The following is a 14,895-nucleotide window of genomic DNA, read 5'->3' as shown; positions in this document are numbered from 1 at the left end:
TTCTGAGTTCGAGGCCAGCCTGGTCTACAAAGTGAGTTCCAGGACAGCCAGGGCTATACAGAGAAACCCTGTCTTGAAAAACCAAAAATAAATAAATAAATAAATAAATAAATTTTTTAAAAAGAGGAGGGTGGGAAAATAAAAGCAGAGAGGACAGTTTGTGTCTCAAAGACTTCTGATACCACCAATAGCATCTAGTGACTCCCATGGGTCCAGATAGGACTGGAAACAGAAATTTGAAATTAGATGTGATGGCTCACCTCTGGAATACAAGCTACTCTGGAGGATCCTGAGTTCAAAGCCACCTGGGCAGCAAGATAGAAGCCTCCATTTCACAAGGAAAGAGACTGCATCGGGAAACATGCTTGCAGATGCCCAAACAGGCCACAAGAAGGTGTGGGATCTCCTGAGGTGGTCTCAACAGTTGTGAGGGATGCACGAGGGTGCTGGGGCCCAAACCTGTGCCTCTGAGAGAGCAGCCAGCTCTTTTTTTTTTGTTTTTGAGACAGGGTTTCTCTGTGTAGCCCTGGCTGTACTGGAACTCACTTTGTAGACCAGGCTGGCCACCTGCCTCTGCCTCCCGTGTGCTGGGATTAAAGGCGTGCACCACCACTGCCCCAACTCTTTTTTCTTTTAATGTGTGTTTGTGCACACCTGAGTACCTGTATGTATGCCGCATGCCTGTAGGAGCCCTGAGAGGTCAGGAGAGGGTGTCAGATCTCCAGGAGCTGGAGTCACAGATGGTTGTAAGCCACCATGTGGGTGATGGGAACCAAACCAAGCCTTCTGCAAGAGCAGTAAATGCTCTTAGCCACTGAGCCCTCTTTCCAACTCTAGTTAAATAGTCTTAAAACGGCAGTTGGGTTTTAGTTGTATAAGAAACTATAGCCCTACAGCATTCTAACATCCATGTGCACCAAGGAAGGTCTGCCTTCTCAAAGACTCCTTCATTACTGTTTTTATTCCTCCCCCTCCCTGTTTGTGGGCTTTTCAAGAATAATGTGGAAAAAAATAACCTAACAAGGTCTGATCTGTTGAGGCCTGGTCCCTCCCCAGCACAGCTGTAGCCATTTTGTCCCATGCCTGCCAGCTATTTCATATTGTTGCTGTAATATACCTGCCAGTCATTGACACAGAAAAATAACTTGACTCACACCAAGGTCATGCTGATCATATATCCTGTCATGTTCTGTATGAGGGTGTTAATCTTAAGAAATTCTACAAAGCTTTATGTAGGACCCATCAAATTAAAGGTCAATATAAACTGTTATGTCTAAAATAACTTGTGTCAGAGCTGACCACTGGGCAAAACGTCCTATACCTGCATATGAGCTCATTGTGGTTTTTGCAGTTTTAGCCTTTATAAGCTGACAGAGAAAATCAGTTTTAGGGTGGGCATTCAGTAAACCATCCCTGTCTGACTGAGATCAGCTCCTGATAGTACTGGGAACAGAAAATGTTGATTGTGGTGGCTCCCCTCTGGAATCCAAGCTACTCTGGAGTGACTCCTGGACCCCAACATGAGGGAAGAGGGAAAGGGAGGCATCTTACACCCATGAATATAATATGCCTTCCACCTAAGAATCTTCCTTAAAACTTAAAAATCCACCAGGCAGGACACAATGTGCTGGCTATCTCGGCTGTTTTGGATCAGCCCTCGTCAAATCTCTAAATGTGAATTTTAACGGTTTCAGCTGAATTCTCAGTGAAGGGACAGAGAGCCCTTTGCTCTTTGAAAAAGCAATGTAAGTGGAAGGCCTACGGTTTAACAGGCATTAATGAGCCAGCCGCCTCCATCCTAGGCTTGAAAGCCATTGTAAAGACAAAATTAGGCTCATTCCTGTTTATGATTAAATCTGTTTCTCAAGATTGGGCCATGCCCCACCTGCAACCTTAGCTACAAATGGTTCCGGACTGCCTGTTCCAGGCAACTGTGTATTTGTTTCAAAAGTTGTTTATCTCCATCCTGCAACTCTTTGTTTCAAAAGGTTGTTATGACTACCTAAGAACTAACCTGCCTCCATTTTAGGCTTAAAAGCCATTTTATATTAAAGACAAACTAGATTCATTCCTGCTTGTGATTAAACCTGCTTTTCAAGGATTCAGCTATGCTTCACCTGTAACCTTAACTACAAATGGTTCTGTACTGCCTGTTCCAGGAATGGCAATTATGTCTTTGGTTAAAAAGTTGCTTAGAGCTGGGCGTGGTGGCCCACGCTTTTAATCCCAGCACTTGGGAGGCAGAGGCAGGCTCCAGGCCAGCCTGGTCTACAGAGTTCCAGGACAGCCAGGGCTACACAGAGAAACCCTGTCTCGAAAAACCAAAAAAAAAAAAAGTTGCTTAGAAGTATCTTTGTTTCAAAAGGTGACACCTCTGGACCTTGTTTCTTTCTTTCTTTCAAGATTTATAGTATTTATATGAGTACACTGTAACTGTCTTCAGAAGAGGGCATGGATCCCATTACAGTTGGTTGTGAGCCACCATGTGGTTGCTGGGATTTGAACTCAGGACCTCTGGAAGAGCAGTCAGTGCTCTCAACCACTGAGCCATCTCTCCAGCCCTAGACCTTGTGTCTTTGGCTCAGGAGGTCCTTACTGACTTCATGTGCTTATGCCCGGCTTCTGTAACCTGTTTTGCCTGCCAAATGCTCCATTTGGAAACCCCCAACTCCTGAACTGTAAAACCTTATCTTCCTCACATCCTCCTTCCGGGGGAGGCAGCTCATATAAAAGTCTGCTTTGCTTGCTTGAATTTGACCTCCATGACTTGGGTTGATGATCTTTCTCCTCTAATCTTTGGGATTAACAGAGGTTCCCATATTTTAAAAAAATATTTCAAAATGTTATGTTTGCTTGTATCTATGTGCACATGTGCATGCCTGGTACAACAGACTTCAGAAGAGGGTACCGGATGTCCTGACTGGAGCGATCTGGTGTGTAAGCCACTCTGTAAGTGCCGAGGACAGAGACAGGTCCTCTTCAGAACTGAGTCACCCATCCAGCCCAGGAGTTAGGCTTTCTGGAGTTTTCAATGGAGCAGCGAAGTGGCATGGCCTAACAGTAATTTACAAAGTTCACTGGGATCAGCTTAGAGAGACAAAACAGGGAGAACCTTCCAAAGGTCACTCAGAGGGCTGACAGGATGCCTATGCACGGGAGTACATGTCTCTAAAGATCCTGGGACAGATTTTAAGTTCCAACTTCACAAGATTGTAAGCATCCAGCTTCACAAAGGCCTGATTTCTAAGGAAGCCAGTCAGATGGCTAAGATCTTGGGAGAACTCCTGTGTCTATTCCCAAACAATTAGCTGAGTTACTAGGTCTGGCAGGAACTTGCCAAGTAAGAATGGAGCTAAGATGCCTGCCATTGGCCAATTAGGTCACGCCTTTCCCTGCACTCAGAACAAGATAGGGACCTACTTCCTACTTCTGAGTTAGCTCTACTTTGGAGAAATAAAAATTTTAAAGGTCTGAGGAAGTGAGTCTTCCAACATCCCTTGATGAATTAGCATCCAGACCTTCTGAACCTGTACCAGGCAAGTTGGCAACCTTTTTCCAGGCTTCCAGGCTCACTCATCACCAGTCCCCCGCTTCCCAGTCACTGGTCTTCCCTCCTTGGTACCTCACCTTCAAGGGTTCGTGTTGTGGCTAGGTTCTTGTGGGCAACAAACCTTGCCCTAGGGCATCAGTTGACAGACCTGAAGACTACTGAGCCTCAGTTCTGAGTGATCCTCCTGCCTCATTCTCCTAAATTCTGGGACTTCAGGCATGAGTCCTGTCACCTTCCTCCAATGAAAGCAGCTTACTTGTCTACAACAATGTCTTTTATTTATGGACATAAGGCTTGGGATCCATTTAAATCTCATGGCTGAGGGCTTTACCTATGGCAAAGTCTCTGTACCTACTTCGGTCCTTGCTGGCCTTTGTATTTACTCACGCACACAGACATATAATACACACCCACACAGCAAACCTCAGATACGGTACAATTTATTAATAAGGAGACATACACTTAGCTGTGGAGACTTGAGTCTTCTCTGGCCTGTACTGGCTCTGCCCTTGCTCGGCAGACTGGCCTTTGCAGATGTCCACGATGACCTAGGCTTTGCATCCAGACTGGAAGCTTTGAGTGTTCCTGCTGGCTCTTCTATTTCACCAGGTTCCAGTGTCTGAGTGGGAAGGACCCTCAAAGCATACAGACACATAAGCTCTTTCCCAAAATGCCCCTCTTGGATAAAACCGTGTCCAGTGCCCCACAGGAAGAGGTGAGAATTGCCTTCCCCACAGCCACACTTGACCCTCAGGGTGGCCAAGATGCCCCCACCTTGTCTTGACACCTAAAATTCCAACAATCTGCTCTCCCGGACTAAGGCTGAAAGGATCAGGGGCTGTTTTTTGTTTCACCAAGGAGTCCTGGCTTACCTAGAACTCTCTGTAGATCAGTCTGGCTAGGAATTCAAGAGATCTGCCTGCCTTTGCCTCCTGAGTGCTGGAACTAAAGGTTGGACACAGTAGTGTCCAGTTGAAGGGTGTGTTCTTAACAGGAGGCAGTAGGATTTTAAAACTGAGTCCAACTTTTAAAACTATTGGGGGCCTAATCTTGTTAGGCAGTGTTCCAGAAGCTGCAATACAGCTCACACTGGCAAGGTCCCAGCACCTAACCAAGACAGTTTCCTGAGCATGTAGTCACTAATCTGTTTCTAGTTATTCTCATCCTCCTCTTCCCTCCCACCGTTTCCCAGGCTCTTCTCTGCCTTCAGCTGCAGACACCCTCCCTCTGGTACCCTGGGCTTCTACCCTCCCTAGACTCCCAATCACTCCAGTCCAGCTGGTGACTCTTCCTGAAGGGACCTTGGCCGACCATCCCCCGCCCCAAAGGGCCTTAAGGACAGATGCCCACGCTGGTGCTTTATTCGAGCAGAGCTGTCACCAAAGCCCTTACCACATTCTGCACATTTGTATGGCTTCTCCCCAGTATGTGTACGCCTGTGTTTGACTAAATCTGAGCTCCGGGGGAACTCTTTCCCACAGAAGCCACACACATGAAGCTGGCTGGGTCCGGAGGGCTGTCCCCGCATTCGAGACTGAGGGACTATGGGTACAGAACCAGGTGGATTATGGGGCCGCAAGAGAGTAGATGGTGGTGGTGGTCTAGTGCGTTCGCCCTGGTGGGTGCGGAGGTGCTTGACTCGGGCAGAACTGTCAGCAAAGCCCTTGCCACACTCAGGACAGAGGTAGGGTTTCTCCCCTGTGTGCACACGGTGGTGTTTCACCAGATCAGAGCTTCGGCGGAAACCTTTGCCACACTCAGGACACTTGTGGGGCTTGTCACCTGCCAGAGGTGGAGGTGGCTCCCCAGCCTGTGGGCCCCCAGGCTCTGGTTCCAAGCCAGGTAGGCCAAAAGGGCCATCACTGGAGTGGGAAGGGCTACGAGGCGTCAGTGAGGGGCTGGTGCCAAGAGGAGGTGGAGGCGGGCTGGGGATGAGCGGGACCACGGGGTAGGCTGCGAGACTGAAGTCCCGGGGCTCCACATGGGTGAGGCGGTGGCGAAGAAGAGTGGAGCTGAGACTAAAGCTACGGTTACATTCTGGGCAGGCGTGAGGCCTCTGGCCACTGTGGGTGCGGAGGTGCTTCACCCGGGCAGAACTATCAGCAAAGCCCTTGCCACACTCAGGGCACAGGTAGGGTTTCTCCCCTGTGTGCACCCGCAAATGCTTCACCAGGTCAGAGCCCCGCGCAAACTCCTTTCCACATACATCACAACCAAAGGGTTTGGGGCCTAAGTGACTACGTTGGTGGCTCAGCAGGCTGCAGCTGAGCACAAACCTTTTGCCACAGTCAGTGCAGATATATGGCTTGTCCTGGGCCTTGGGTCTGTGTGGAGCTGCCGAAGCTGCCGGGGAAGGCTGCCGTCGGGGAACCACTGGCCGGGGGAGTTGATCCCCCCTGTGTGTCCGCTGATGCTTTATTCGGGCTGAACTGTCCCCAAAGCCCTTGCCACAGATGCCACACTTGTAGGGCTTCTCTCCTGTGTGTGTCCGCTGGTGTTTTACCAGGTCAGAGCTCTGCCGGAAGCTCTTGCCACATTCACCACAGATAGTGGGGCGTTCACCAGCAGGAACCCGAGATCGAGGCATCTTGGGAGGACCTGGGGCTGGTGGCCGGACCCTGTAGGCCTTCTCGCCAGTGTGAGTTCGTTGATGTTTGATTCGGGCTGAGCTATCCCCAAAGCCCTTGCCACAGACACCACACTTGTAGGGCTTCTCCCCTGTGTGAGTCCTCTGGTGTTTCACCAAATCAGACATCTGCCGGAAGCTCTTGCCACACTCGCCACACACAGCAGCCCGGTCACTACTGCCCTGTCCCCACCGCGGTTCTCCCAGGACCCGGGGGACTGGGTCTCGAGGTTGTCGCTTTCCAGGCCCCTCTCTGCGGACCCATAAGTCATCCCAGCTCTGAATGCCATCGGGTTTGAGAGAAGTATTTCCTGCCTCGAGAGCTGGGGCTAACTGTTCCTCTTGCTTGAACTCTGGGCCATCCCTCTCCTGTGGTGAATGTTCAAACTCATCCCCTGGAGAAGCCGCCATAGTCTCAGTCCCTAGAACTAGAGAAAGAAAACAGAATTATAAATCTCACCCTTTGGCTCAACCTCATCTTTCCTTTTATTGCTCCGGGAGTGGAACCCAGGGGCAATACCCCCTAGGGGCAACCCCCTGTAACCCCGGTAACCCGCCTCCCCAGTAAAACTTCTTTAATAACACACAATCTCCTGAATGTTCTCCCTCTCTACTGAACTTAGGGAGCACTAATTATCTGCCTCTCGCTAATTATAAGTACTCCTGGGCTGAAATCCTTAGCTGAGACAGGGGTTTTGATAACTGGACCAGGCTGGCTTTGAACTTACAGTGCTGATGGGCATGGTGGCACATGCTTTTTTAAACACAACACTGGGGAGGCAGAGATAAGGGGAGCTGACTTCAAGGTCAGCTACATAGTAACAACTTGTCTCAAAGTATTCTTAGCCTCCCAAGTCCTGGGATAGTAGGTTTGCACCATTATCCTGGCTTGCTATGCTTTTAATCAATGATCACTAAACTAAACAATACAGGGGCCTTCAAACAATACAAGACCTTCACAATCCTATTGGTAATATTAGCCTCTTTGTTTTACACTCATGGAAACAAAGAGAATTAAAGCAAAACTTTTTTTCTTTCTTTTGTTTTCAAAACAGGGTTTCTCTGTGCAGTTAGTTAGTCTGTCTTGGAGCTCACTCTGTAGACCAGGATGACCGGAAACTCACAAAGGTGCCTCTATCATTCCTCTGATTTCTGAGTGTTAGGATTAAAGGCATGTGCCACCACCACATGAAAGTTAGTAGAAACGGCCAAGTTTCTAACTATCTACTCAAGTCTGTGTTATATTACTACAATTTAGAAAACCTAGTATATGGTCTTTTGATTGAATTTCTGTGGGTTTTTTTCTTTTTTGGTTTTTCGAGACAGGGTTTCCCTGTGCAGTTCTGGCTGTCCCGGAGCTCACTTTGTAGACCAAGCTGGCCTGGAACTCAGAAATCCGCCTGCCTCTGCCTCCTAAGTGCTGGGATTAAAGGTGTGCGCTACCACACCCGGCCTTTTTTTTTTTTTTTCCCCTCCAGTTTTGAGACTGTCTTACTGTACTGCCCAGACTGGCTCTGAATTCTCCACCCTCCACCCCATTGGCTCTATTCTGTCCGGGTAACTTCAACGGTCTTGTATATACTTACTTCGCTACAGATAAACAGATATGGGGTGGAGGGAAGAAAAAACAAAGTAGCAATGATTCTAACTGTGGGTTCCGAGTAACCCTGCTGTCAGAAGAGGCAAGAGATAGGAAGTCAAGGACCGGCATTACGCTGCAGCAAAAACAACGGAAAGGAACGCGGTTATTTGGAAAAGGATACTGAGACTAGTCTGAGCACGCAAGGTCTGTACTTAACACTAGAGCTTTTAAATTAATAAAAATAAGAAAGCTAGGGAAGGTTTTGAGCAGGGAGCCAGTATTAGAGCTGGATTTACAGAGGAACGCATGCTGAGAAAGAGCACCAGAGGTTACAATTGAGCCTGAAGGCCTGCAGTAGGGCTGAGTGAAGGGGGAGGGGAGAGCGTTAGGGAGGATGCCGCTCACGGCCTGGCACACAGTAGGTGCTCAGAAACATTGGCTTCTTCCCTTCGGATTTTGCTCCCCCCGCCCCTTTGCCCACGTCCGACTTTCCTGGGTCCCCAAGCATCCATTACCTTTCTGCGCGATGCGGACCGCCGCCCTCACCTGTACCAATGGCTCTCAGCCGCTTTCAAGTCCGCTGCGCCGCGAAGCTCGGCGCCCCAGGGCTGTGCGAGGCGCTGCACCGTCGGCCCACGACCGGGACGCGGCCCGGGTGACTCCGAGGGCACCCGCCGCCCTGTTCCCCTCGGTACAACAGGAACCCAGCAGCCAGCGGCTCGAGTACGGGCTCCACGCCACGCCGGGAGGGGGCTCGGCCCACGTCCCGGGCGCCGCGGGGCGGGACGGGAAGCGGAAGCACGGGCCTCGGCGAGCCGCTCTAGGACCCGGAGGAGCCGCGGGCTCGGCTGCGGCAGCGGGGCGGCGAGGTCCTAGCCGTGCCCTGCGGCGCTAGCGGCGTGCCTCCTCGGCTGGTCAACTGGCGCGGCGGAGCCCGACTGCCCGCGCGGGACAACGAGGATGGAGCCCAGGGATGGAGAGGGAGAGACCGAGGCAGACAAAGGGAAACGGAGAGCCGGCGGGCGGGGCGGGGCGCCGAGTTGGGAGAAACAAAGCCCAGCTCGGAGTGGGGGCTGGGCCGGGGGCACGCAGGTCGAGCTGGAGCCTGCCAACTTCTAGCCTGAGAGCCACGAGTCGGGGCACTGTCGGCGAGAGACGATGCGCAGGGACAGGACCTAGAGACTGGGTACCAGAGACAAAGAGATGTAGAAACAGATAAGAACGGTCAAGTCAGGGGCCCTAAGAGGCGGAGAGCCCGGAGAGAAACAGGCGGGAGACAGAACAAAGGACGACAGGCGGAGACAAAGGTAGAGAAACAAAGAAAGGCTTTGCAAAGGCCAAGCCCAGGGAGGGACTGAAGAATAAACCCTGCCTCCATCTTGGTGGGGCCATGTTCCAAAGAACTCCAGGCCCTAGAAGCATAATCCCGGGATTTTATGTTGTAGGCAGGTTTTCCTTTATAGAGGTGAGTACCCAGAGTCTTCCGTCCTGCCACTAAAGCGAGGGCTAACGAGGTCTTAATTAATTCATTATGTATTAGCAATACATAATGCTATTTGTATTATGTTAGATTTGTCAACAAAGCAGAAGTTAGAGATAAAGTTAAACCATGCATCGTCTGTCCCTTGAGTGCCGTCAGTTTTAAAGAAAAGCATACAAATCATTAGGCGTGGAGAATTGGGCCAGCAAACTTGACAACCCGAGTTCTCTCCTGGGAACCCGTGTGGTGGAAGGAGAGTGCACGGTGTCCTGTGACCTCCCCATGTACTGGTGCAATGCGCCCCCCGACCAAATTTTTAAAATTCTAACTTTTGCTGGGCGTGGTGGCACACGTCTTTAATCCCAACACTCTGGAGGCAGAGGCAGGGGGATTTCTGAGTTCGAGGCCAGCCTCGTCTACAAAGTGAGTTCCAGGACAGCCAGGGCTATACAGAGAAACCCGGTCTCCTCGAAAAACCAAAAAAAAAAAAATTCTAACTTTTAAAAAAAAAGATTGGTTGGTCCTGTTAATTCCAAAGCAGAGAGGAAAAAGACCACTGACCCAAATTATCATGCCCGATTAAAGCAAGTTTTGTTATTCTTCTACTCGTGATGCCTTCCCCTAAGATGGATTCAAAGGTCAGCATTGGATTAGGGAAGATGAGGGTTTTATAGCTGGAGGGGGGTGGGGGTGGGTCCAAATTGGGGATTTGGCAGGCAAATAGGTAGAGTTACAGAAGCAGAACATAATAGGGTGGTCATAACAACAGGTGGTTATAATGATCTTTTAAAACAAATGTAGGCTTGCAAGATGGCCGTAACTTTTTGGAACAAAGACATGGTTGCTGTTTTCTGGAACAGTATAGTACCATTTGTAGTTGAGGTCACAGGTGGAACATGTGTTAGGAGCTGCCCACATTCCAGAACCAGGTATGCCCTCACCTGCCTTCAGCAATCTAGCCCCAGCAGCCACATCATCACCAGCTGCCGTACCCTTTATAAAGCCCATGCCATCAGTGGTTTGTTTCTCTCTCTCTCTCTCTCTCTCTCTCTCTCTCTCTCTCTCTCTCTCTCTCTCTCNTCTCTCTCTCTCTCTCTCTCTCTCTCTCTCTCTCTCTCTCTCTCTCTCTCTCCTCTCTCTCTCTCACTCCTGCTCAGAATCAGCCTTTTGTGTCCCTCCAATAAATCTCTTACATTTATTGCATTATTATAGGTCAGTTGTGTGGTTTGTTCTCTGCGCATTCCTTGTCCCCAGCCACCAAGGTAAACTTTCAACACAAAAACCCCTAACATTGGTACCCTGGTGCCTGCATTCCCTTTGGGGGTTAAAGCCACTCTGGGACCCTACCCACCAGCTCTCCCTGCAACAGACCCACCTGGTCCACTGATGCTTGGTAAATGCTTCACCAGATGTCTGGTGTTTGGAGGCAGGAGTACCCATCTGGCTTTGGACCTTATCCCTTTGGGACAGGCTTCTGAGCTCTGTTTCTGCCTTTTGGGTTCCCTCAAAGGCCCTGGTACCAGTCTCCTCAGGGTTTTAACCCTTGTCCCCCATTCAGTGAGGTGACAATCTACTCAACAGCTGTGCCTTCCAGTTCAGCCTTCCCAGGATCCTGGGGACACTGATCTTCAGGCCTAGGACCTCTTCCTCCTTCTTCACCCATGGAAATAACTTTGTTGTGTACATCCTGGCTCCCTTTGGGGTACCTCTTGCAGAACACCAGACCCCTCTTTACCTGGCATCTGAACTGAAGGATTCCAAACGTACTGACTTTTGCAATCGAGTTTGTCCTCAGTATCCCTTAGTCCAAATGTTTTCAACTAGTGGCATCCTAGGTCTCAGTACTCTGCCAGCAGTCAGGGAGGAAACGAGATTCTTTCTCTATGGCTCTGTCCTATGCTCCAAGCCCAGTTTGTTTTTGTCTGGTTTTCCCAACACACTGTGAATGTCTCGTCTCTAAATTACAGTGGTTGGGTCTGTAGAGTCTGATTCTTAAGCTGCTGCTGCTTCCCTCTACCCACTGTGCCCCCAATGGGCACCTCTCTCTGGCTCCCACAGCCTGCTATGACTCTAGCCTGCTACACCATCTCCGTTTTCCATTCTGCTCGGAGCTACCTGCTCACTCTTTATGCCTTCCTGGGACTAGACTTCATGTGTCTGCACAGGTAAGTGCACACAAACACATAGAAAAGAAAATACCATTCAGGTTTCCTAGCTTTATGTAGGAGCTTCCTGCTTAGTCCTGCAGCTTCTCCACACCCTTGTGGCTTCTGTGATATTGGAACCCTCCCTTGCTGGAGTTCCTGCTTGTTTCCCCCTTAACCTTAACCAGTCTACTTCTGGTCTATACCATAAATGCCTCTCTCGAACCTGGAGCCTGCTATGCCCTTGGGCGCTCACCACTGGGCAAAAACCTTCCCTCAGCTTGGGCCTGCTGCGTCCATCTGGATCTTTCTACTGACTACTGTACCAGTTCCCTTTCCCCCTGCACTCTGGCTATCTCTCAGCCTGTAGTCCCTCAGCTTCCACTCTCTGCTTCCCCTTGGAGCTATAGGAACATCACACCCCACCCCCACACAGAGAAGCCCAGTCTCACAATAACAAGCAAAAGGATTTCAGGCAGACTGGCTTCCAGACTCCATTCTTTTTTTTTTCTTTTTTGGTTTTTCGAAACAGGGTTTCTCTGTATAGCTCCAGCTGTCCTGGAACTCACGCTGTAGACCAGACTGGCCTCCAACTCAGAAATCCTCCTGCCTCTGCCTCCCAAGTGCTGGGATTAAAGGCGTGCACCACCACGCCCGGCCAGACTCCATTCTTACACCAGTGCTCTCACCATAGGTCCTTGGGCATTTAGTTGGTTCTGAGGCCAGGCGGTTGGTCTTGGACTGGTATCCAGAGTCTCCAAAGGCCTGACTTGGGACCCTTTAACTGTGGCAAATCCTGAGCCAATCAGTTGAGTCCTCAAGCTCTAATGATAGATTTGGAATTGGGTGTGATGAACGTTTGAAAATTTTCAAACTGTTACCCTAGACTGTGGAGATGATTCCCCAGGTCAAGGGCCTGCTGCTTAAACATTATGGCCTGAGTTTAGGTCCCCAGCAACCATGCTAATCTGTAGCGGTCGCACATCTATAGCCCAAGTGTTGGGAGAACGAGCAGGCAGCTGCCAGATGCTGGGGGCTCAACTGACCGGGCAGCCTAATGAAAACCGCATTCTCCCCATTCAGGGAGAGACCCTGTCCCAAAACATAAGGTAAGAATGATTTGAGGAAGGGGCTGGAGAGATGACGACTCAGCACTCTTCCAAAGGACCTGGGGTTCAATTCCCAGCATTCACTTGGCAGCTCACAACTGTAACTCCAGTTCCAGAGGATCTCTGACGGCCTCGTGAAGGCCTACATGCAGGCAAAACACCAATGCAGGGTTAAAAAAAAATGAGGAAGACATCCATGGTTATTTGTGGCTTCATCATGTATCTGCACAGGTGAGTGCACACAAACACATAGAAAAGAAAATACCATTCAGCCCAAAGCATTTGTAGGAGATGTAGATAATACAGCAGAAAGGAACACTTTCACCTTAAAAATGCATCATCGTGGGCGACAAGATGAGCCACCAAGTCAGACAACTTGAATTTGATCCCTGAGACTCCCACATGGTGGCAGCAGAGAGCTGATTCTGACAAGTTGTCCTTTCCCCACCCCACCCCCCTTCCATACTTAGGATGGACAGCAGTGGCACATGCCCTCAATCTCAGCACTCGGAAGGCAGAGGCAGGCGGATCTCTTAGTTTGAGGCCATAGAAGGAGTTCCGTGCCAGCCAGGGTTTTTTCCTGGTTTGAAAAAAAAAAAAAAAGTAAGTAAATAACTATTTTAAAAGAAAGAAACAAGATAGTCCTGTTAGTTCTCTCCTTTAATCGTGAGAAGCGGAGGCAGGGAGATCTCTGTGAGGTCTAGGCCAGCCTGGTCTATACAGAATGAGCTCCAGGCCAGCCTGCTATACATGATGAGACACTGTCTCAAAGAGCAAAACCAAAGCTGAGCGGTGGTGGCGCACACTTTAATCCGAGAACTTGGGAGTCAGAGACACGTAGATCCCTAAGCATGTTCTACACAGAGAAACCCTGTCTCAAATACAAATTAAAACAACAAAAACATAAATACCGCCGGGCGGTGGTGGCACATGCCTTTAATCCCAGCACTTGGGAGGCAGAGGAAGGCGGATTTCTGAGTTCGAGGCCAGCCTGGTCTACAAAGTGAGTTCCAGGACAGCCAGGGCTACACAGAGAAACCCTGCCTCGAAAAACAAAAACAAACAAACAAACAAAAACAAAACAAAAAGAATGCCTAACTCTGCCCGAAAGTCCCACCCATTCTTTCCTGCTTTGCTATAGGCCTTTCAGCTCTTTATTAAACCAATCAGGAGGTGATGGAGCAGGCATGATGGCACATGCCTTTAATCCCAGCACTCAGAACGCAGAGGCAGGTGGATTTCTCAGTTCGAGGCCAGCCTGGTCTACAAAGTGAGTTCCAGGATAGCCAGGGCTATAGAGAAAAACCCTGTCTCAAAAAAACAAACAAAACAAAAAAAGCAGAAGGTGATGGAGAAAATGTTTACAAAACCCTGAGACAAGTGATGCTTCATAATAAAACATAGACAGACTTTACACAGTGCATAAAGAGATCACCCAACATCCTCCCTCCCTCCCTCCCTCCCTCCCTCCCTCGATCTCTCTTCCCCTCCCTCCCCTCCCCACCCTATACTCCAAAGCTGCACTCGCAAGCCTTCCTCTGTGACTCTCTGCCCTATTCTTTTGAGACATGCTCTCCGATTGAACTTAGAAGTTGCCTCTTAAGATAAAATAAATAAATAAATAAAATAAATAAATAAAAAAAAAAAAAAAGAAGTTGCCTCTTGCCAGCCAGCAAACCTCAGTAGTCCTCCTGCCTCTGTCCTGCCCCCTTCCCAGCACTGGGGTTATAAGTGTGTGTGCTTTCTACCCACTATTGGGATGTAGGCTTTTACCTACTGAGCCATCCTGCCAGTTCAAAAAGCACGTCTGTGCCACGGATCTGAACTCAGGTCTTCATGCATGCACAACAAGTGTTTTTATCCATGGAGCCATAGTCCCGTAGGTACTTAGTCCCCAGATTTTATAATTCTTCCTTTCTTCCTTTTCTTTTTCTTCTTCCTTTTCTCTTCTTCCTTCTCCTCCCCTTCCTCTGCTTTCTCCCTCCCTTCCTTCCTTCCTTCCTTCCTTCCTTCCTTCCTTCCTTCCTTCCTCCCTTCCTTTCTTTCTTTTTTGAGACAGGGTTTCTCTGTGTAGCTCTGGCTGGCTACCAGAGAACTCTCACTGTAAAGCAAGCTGGCCTCAAACTCAGCAGAGATCCACAGCTTCTCCTCCAGAGTGCTGGGATTAAAGGTGTGAACCGCCACCAGCATCCCACCTGGTTTGTAATGAAGCTAATCACCATTTCCTATTGTTTGTCTGGTTTTCTTTTGAGGCAGGCTCTCACTGTATGGCTGTCCTGGAACTGGCCTGTGAGACCAGTCTGACCACAAACTCCCAGAGATCTGCCTGGGTCCTCTGGGAGAGTGTCTGGTGCTGGTAACCTCTGACCCATCTCTTCAGTCTCTGGAGTTTTCTTTTTTCTTT

At 49.5% G+C, this 14,895-nt stretch overlaps 1 protein-coding gene across 2 annotated transcripts; it reads right to left on the bottom strand.

Annotated features, from left to right (window-relative positions):
- Nucleotides 1-3,987: 3,987 nt before the first annotated feature.
- Nucleotides 3,988-8,572, bottom strand: Znf48 (zinc finger protein 48). Of its 2 annotated transcripts, none has more exons than XM_029532199.1 (2): nucleotides 8,274-8,572; nucleotides 3,988-6,604 (listed from the first exon to the last, which is right to left on the bottom strand). In XM_029532199.1, exon 2 carries the CDS (start codon nucleotides 6,585-6,587, stop codon nucleotides 4,815-4,817), a length of 1,773 nt encoding a protein of 590 aa, XP_029388059.1. In that variant the 5' UTR covers nucleotides 6,588-6,604; nucleotides 8,274-8,572; the 3' UTR covers nucleotides 3,988-4,814. The 2 variants fall into 2 exon arrangements, with proteins under 2 accessions (XP_029388059.1, XP_029388064.1); XM_029532204.1 differs by having other exon boundaries at nucleotides 8,305-8,572.
- Between the last annotated feature and the right edge of the window lie 6,323 nt (nucleotides 8,573-14,895).

Source organism: Mus pahari, chromosome 1 (assembly GCF_900095145.1).
Source record: "Mus pahari chromosome 1, PAHARI_EIJ_v1.1, whole genome shotgun sequence".
NCBI classification, from domain to species: Eukaryota; Metazoa; Chordata; class Mammalia; order Rodentia; family Muridae; genus Mus; species Mus pahari.
The sequence above is the reverse complement of the archived record's forward strand: the minus strand, read 5'-3'. Positions and strand labels throughout refer to the sequence as shown.